The 3389-nt window shown below is 39.4% G+C and overlaps 1 protein-coding gene across 1 annotated transcript in view; it reads left to right on the top strand.

Annotated features, from left to right (window-relative positions):
- The window catches only part of LOC143025668 (trypsin delta-like), a 14392-nt gene extending 11576 nt beyond the window's left edge, over positions 1 to 2816 (top strand). Inside the window, exons 5-7 of the mRNA XM_076185668.1 lie at positions 150 to 295; positions 1960 to 2080; positions 2740 to 2816. Coding sequence (XP_076041783.1) covers positions 150 to 295; positions 1960 to 2080; positions 2740 to 2816 — 344 coding nt within the window. The remainder of the gene's footprint in view (positions 1 to 149; positions 296 to 1959; positions 2081 to 2739) is intronic.
- Positions 2817 to 3389: the final 573 nt, after the last annotated feature.

Below are 3389 nucleotides of genomic sequence, written 5' to 3'. Positions count from 1 at the left end.
TATTTATGTATGTATGTGTGTGTATGGGCGTATGCATGTATGTATGTGTGTATGTATGTATGCATGCATGTATGTATGTATGTATGTATCCATTTATGTATATGTTTATATGAACATGTAAACCTACATGCAATTCACTGTGCCAACAGGGAGCCCCGTAATCTCGAACTGGCTTCAGCAAGTGACTCTGAAAACGATATCAGCCCTCCGTTGTCGATATATGAATCATCTGTACATGTCGCTGATCAACAGAAAAATGTTCTGCGCCGGGGGCTACAGGGGCGATACGTGTACGGTAAGTGAAAGGCTGACTAAGATAGGTGTCACATTCCCGGCGCGGCGCCGCCGTTGCGGCTTGGTGGGCATAGCAAAGTCTCCCTTATTATAAGTCATTAGACTCGAAAGATTATGATGACATTTTGACCAGAAGGAGATGGTGGTCGTAATAGTAAGTTCTTGCTGCTATCGTCAGGTGATTTTATTAAGCTAATTAAACTTGCGAACATCATCTGACCGGATCCGGCGTTGCCCCTATAGTGTGACACCGGCAAAATAGTTCACAGTCCGTTTCCTCACATATCCTATGCTTATGCATGGCTGTTCATTAGGCACTGTTCACACGAGCGGTTTCAACCTATGCAGTTCGAACAGCGGCGGTTCAATTACAATGTAAATCAATGGAGGAGTTCACACACGATCGCGCACATTTTCCTTGACTATGCGATACCACCGCGTTTTCTGCGCGGTTCAGACCGTGTAGTGTGAACAGGGGGTATATAGAAAAAGATGGCGAGTTGCTCAGTCACCGAAAACACTATTCTCACTCGTGACTGCAGACACTATGATACTCATGCGGACGGAATTCGGAATTAAGGTTATATTTAATCTACCGCTGTTCCAGATAATTCTATCTGGGGACCTTTGACCAATTAGACTATTCCCTTTTCTAGGAGCGAAGCCACACATCAGATGTATTAACCTAGAATGTTTAATTTGTCATATTTATCTTCATTAGGCACTGACTCAGTCCGGTAATGTTATATTTTTAAGTTAATTTTCTTTTCCAGGATTCAGGGCATGACGCGGCTACCCCTTTACAAAGGGGAAAAGACATTGATATATACAGTTGGTAAATACTTTCCAGCTTCTGGTGTTACTAACTTTATTTTCTAGCAAACTCGATTTAGATAGATGCTCGTTTTAGGATACACTTGGCTGATGAAGACGACCTTCACTTTCTAGAAAGTTGGAAATAATTTCGCTTGAAACCTCCTTTAGTGACACCTTTACGGACCAGACTCACTTTTTTTTTTTTTTTTATTCTTTTCGATTTTTTTTTTCTCAAAACAAAATATTGATCCCTTTTATCTTCTACTATCCTTCATTTCAACAATCCATAAATCTTTCCATCACCACTCCTATCATTCCCTCTCTTCGGCGCGATATCGTTCCAAGGATAGAAGCGCTGGACACCACCGAAGACATACTCCCTTAACCTTCTATTTTCGTTGTCTGAGAAGCTCATTTCAACAGAGTCTGCTCTTCTGCCAAAAGCAAAAGTATGATCACTTTAGTTTTTGCCATCTTTCATGTCCACTGTTCTCTACCTCCTTTGCCACCTCTATGACTTCATCTCTTCGAAGTAATTTTGTCCCCAAGGATAGAAACGCTGGATACCAACAGTTTCATCCAGCTGGAGGAAAATCCCTTCATTCTTTCACCAAATTGCTATCTTCCTTGTTCTTTTTCTTTCAGAGTAAACATTCTACGGACACTTTTTTCATCTATTTATTTCTTACTTTCTCGATGTTTGGAGTATGTAAAATGTGCAAATTTTTAAATTTTCTCCTGATGTTTGGAGTATGTAAGATATGCAAAAGAAAGGAAAACTAGACAATAAGTTTCTTGTGTTAGTATGTAGAAAAAAGAAAATAACACTAAGTCCCACTTTCCCCTCAGCGAGATGGAGGTGGTCCCTTGGTGTTGATAGAGAAAGGTCATGCTGTTCAGTACGGAATTACATCATGGGGAAGAACGTGTGGTCATTCAAAATATCCTGGAGTCTACGTCGACGTTGCTGGTAAGATTTTTTTTTTCTTAATCGTAATCGATATCCCGCTGTGGTGTGTTGGTTTCGATTCCGCTTCACACGCACAAAAAAAAAAAAAAAAAAAAAAAATGAAATATTTTTTATGGGGTGAACAGAGTAGTCTCGCCAATATAGTCAAATAAGACTGCGTTTGTTTATTCGTGACGATTTCCTACTTTTTTTTTCTTTTTTTTTTTTACCGGATCCCAAGATTGAATACTGCTAAGTGTCGAGGAATTTCATATCCACAATTGTATTTTGGATAAACCATGAACTCATTTTATTTACCTGTCACCTCAACCGGGTTGCTCACTTTCTTTTGTAAACGTCAGAGGCTTCTATTTGTTCAATCAAATTGTGGCTTCCATACCGAAATGGCCACCAGTGCCATTGAGATTCGGTTTAATGTCACGAGACTCCCCCTATCAGGAGGTTAGAACGGTGGTCCTTACAGAGGAATTTGTAGCGCGGAATTTAATGAATCATGTCCTTGGTACAACTCACCGGTAGCAGTGTTCGAACCACCATCACCTCGACCTCATTCGCACGTAGCGACGCCCTAATCTGCTCAGCCAGCGAACATCCTGGTGCCAGTGTATAAATAATTTTGAAGAGTTTTTTTTTTTGTTAGTTTTCTTTTCTTCTTCCAGACTACGTACCCTGGATAAGAATGGCAATACAGGGTGGGCCGATCTACACACTTGACAACTGTGAAACCTCGGCTTGAGCCTCAGATCCAACTTCAACTTCAGCGTGCTGATTGGTAACCGGACTGACTTCGTATTGAACGTTTAGGATATGGAAGAGGTACTTATCTGATCATACTGAATACGGTTGGAATCCCACAACGTGAGTATTGGTTCTAAAAAAAAAAAAAAAAAAAAAAAAAAATTCTTCTCTGAACGGCACTGTGAACTACAAAATCAACCTCTTACAATCACAAGTTTATCTTTATCAACTTTTGATATGAACTTGCAAGAACCTTCAGACCTTCTGTAAAGCAAGAACGATTTATTGTAAAAAAAAAATACGAAAGAGTCATCTTAATTCAGAAAAAGAGAAATAAGATAAAATAGAACAAAATGAAAAATATCATTGTACATTCTGTTCTGGCAGACGAAAAGCGACTTTGTTCAGATATTAGCCAGGTTCTAGGCAGAGCCTCTACTGGCCAACTTCAGTCTTCTCCTAAATATTTACGCCAATTCGTATTTTTTCTTTTTTGTCAAATCAGTGCTTGCAGTATACATCCAGTCATCTTTGAAGACACAACTATAATTGATATTAAAGAGTTTTACAA

Source organism: Oratosquilla oratoria, chromosome 5, assembly GCF_046742065.1.
Source record: "Oratosquilla oratoria isolate Oo_2021 chromosome 5, ASM4674206v1, whole genome shotgun sequence".
Lineage (NCBI taxonomy): Eukaryota > Metazoa > Arthropoda > Malacostraca > Stomatopoda > Squillidae > Oratosquilla > Oratosquilla oratoria.
This window is presented reverse-complemented; position numbering and strand designations above follow the sequence as displayed.